At 34.1% G+C, this 2,463-nt stretch overlaps 1 protein-coding gene across 1 annotated transcript; it reads right to left on the bottom strand.

The window, feature by feature from the left end:
* Positions 1–748: 748 nt before the first annotated feature.
* LOC118732458 (N-acylneuraminate cytidylyltransferase A-like) lies at positions 749–2,006 on the bottom strand. The gene is made up of 5 exons (XM_036461590.1): positions 1,912–2,006; positions 1,644–1,834; positions 1,334–1,538; positions 1,064–1,237; positions 749–985 (listed from the first exon to the last, which is right to left on the bottom strand). Exons 1-5 carry the CDS (start codon positions 1,974–1,976, stop codon positions 850–852), a joined length of 771 nt encoding a protein of 256 aa, XP_036317483.1. The 5' UTR covers positions 1,977–2,006; the 3' UTR covers positions 749–849.
* Between the last annotated feature and the right edge of the window lie 457 nt (positions 2,007–2,463).

Below are 2,463 nucleotides of genomic sequence, written 5' to 3'. Positions count from 1 at the left end.
ATCGATATAGAAAATTCGGTGCTAAGGTGTCATAAGAAAATCGCTGAATGGTAAGATCCAAAGACAGCGTTAAAACTTTGTACTGTTTAATAATTTTTTTTTTTTTCAACATAGCGCCGTTTTCACATGGACTAATTTATTGGTTGTTGTGGTTGAGCTTGATGGCAATGAATCTGAAGCATTGGACTTGGTACCATTAGTAACTAATACAGTTTTGGAAGAACATCAGTTAATTGTTGGCGTTGTTGTTGTTGTCGATCCAGGTAATTAAAAGTCGATTCTTATACCTTACTCTTACTAGTCCGGTGTTAATATATTTTTGCTTTGCAACATATCGCATCAGTTTATTTATCGCTCAAGTGACTTCACTTAACTAGCCTATATTACCGTCTTTTTTCGATTAATTTACAAATATACAACTTTCCTACTGCACTGTTAAACAAAAAAAAAAAATAAATGCGCAAACTGCATTTCAATATACATAAAATCTATTTTGCAGGCGTTGTACCCATCAATAGTCGTGGCGAAAAACAACGAATGCATTTGCGTGATGGATTTTTGGCTGATCAGCTTGATCCCATTTACGTCGCATACAATATGTAAATACCTATATACAATAGTTACATAAAACATATATACATTCATACATACATACATACATACGATACGTACATACATACTATACATACATAAATATATATGACGATACATGAAAATGAAAATTATTTATTATACACTATTAAATTAAGCTTATCAATAATAATGATAATATTAATAATAAAAAATATGTTTAAATATTTTATAGTACTCAAATGAGCTCAATGGCATTTTTATTCAAATATTTAATCTTCAAAGCAGATTTGTGCAAGCTGCCGTCGTGCCTGCGGTGCGTGATCCCTGCGCTATAAGACATTCGGCCAGTACAAGATCTGTGCGTGTATCAATTTCCATTGAGTCAGCGATGTCGATTTCAACTATACCACATCTGCGAAAAAGTGAAAAATAGTGGCGCGAATGTTTTGAAATATGAAAACCACGGCACTTTCTTTTTACTTGTACTCACTTTTCATTTTGAAAACGATTCTCTTCCATCACCAACTGCCTTGTGGAAAAGTAAAACATGCCTGTTTCAATAAATTCACCCGGCCAATCTTGTCGCCGTGGCCTGCGTTCTGGCTTGAAATTTAATGGCACTATATTTCCATTTTCCTGCAACTTCCACCGTAATTTATGAGATCTGTGAAAAGGATAATATTGCAGGGAATTATGTATACATACATACATATAAACCATGTACATCCAAAACTTCATTATGTAAAAAATTTAAGAGTACCTAGTTACTGCAAAAGCGCAATCTCTAGACTCAAATTGCTGCAGCGCTTCGTAGATGTAGTTCTCTTTCAAAAATACGGAAGTGCATTGAAATAATGCTACTTTATTAATAGTTTCGTGGGCAGCTAAAAATTCTTTGACAGACTCCAAGGATGAAGTATTATCCCGAGCGTAGATGGCATCTCGCTTGTGCACCAAGGCGCCAACTGAAATGTTAAAAATTTAAATTTTTTTAGATATACGTTTATTAAGAAACTTTTTTTTGCTATTTACCAGACCAATTTAATTTTTTCTCTTCTTTTTCAACTTACATTTATTCGCCTCGCTCGCTATCAACTCACTATCCGTTGATACCCAAATGTATTCAAATAAATTGGAATTATTTAATATCGTTATTGTACGTCCTAGTAAAGATGTGCCATTAAGTTTTTCCAGATTTTTATTTGGAATACCTTTAGAGCCACCACGCGCCAATATCAAAGCCTGCACTTCGTCCTCGGCGCTAGCATAGGTACACAAATGATTTCAAACGTAAAAAAAATATTAATTTATTTTTTTTCTAATCGGCTGTCCGCTTACCACCAGTTTAAACTCCATACACATCCTTGTATATAAATAAAAAGGAAAATCTTTAAAGAATACATTTTTCTTACCCACTGGTCAGTTTCACACTGAAGTGCAGCGCTATTCTGAATTAGTTTATTGAATTAAATTGATACTAAACACCGCATTAAAAGGCAATTGGTCGTTAAATTAACTAAGCATTCAAATAAAGCTGTATTGTATTTTTAAATCTGTGGTCAAAGTAGTGAAGCAACATATCAATGTATTCTTGAGAGCGGAGCGTTTTATATGCATACATGTGTGCATGTTCCCCCTAAAAAACGAGATTTCGCTGAGTATGTATACCGAATCCAGTTTACGCACTCTAATACTAAAGGTATAAGAAAACCGTGAGAATGGGATCTACCTTGGGTTTTGAATTTAAAATTACTAGGAAGCTTCAGCAAAACCGGCCTGGACATTACAGGTCTCAATATTAGAATATTTGTATCCTCATAAAAGTCTACTCACACAGATTCATAGGTGGTCAAAAGCACATCCATGAGGTAAAGTCATGCACCCTGGAAA

This window comes from Rhagoletis pomonella, unplaced genomic scaffold, assembly GCF_013731165.1.
Source record: "Rhagoletis pomonella isolate Grant_MI unplaced genomic scaffold, Rhpom_1.0 Rhpom_scaffold_20529, whole genome shotgun sequence".
Taxonomy (NCBI): Eukaryota; Metazoa; Arthropoda; class Insecta; order Diptera; family Tephritidae; genus Rhagoletis; species Rhagoletis pomonella.
Note: the sequence above shows the minus strand (reverse complement) of the source record. Positions and strands in the feature narration are given on the sequence as shown.

Bases quoted from the DNA above. Each gene is read 5' to 3' on its own strand.
- LOC118732458 (XM_036461590.1), bottom strand. From the start codon at position 1,976: ATGTATTCTTTAAAGATTTTCCTTTTTATTTATATACAAGGATGTGTA. The intron at 1,539-1,643 runs GTAAGTTGAAAA...TTAACATTTCAG, and splicing joins AGCGAGCGAGGCGAATAAAT to TTGGCGCCTTGGTGCACAAG. The intron at 1,238-1,333 runs GTACTCTTAAAT...TCCTTTTCACAG, and splicing joins TGCGCTTTTGCAGTAACTAG to ATCTCATAAATTACGGTGGA.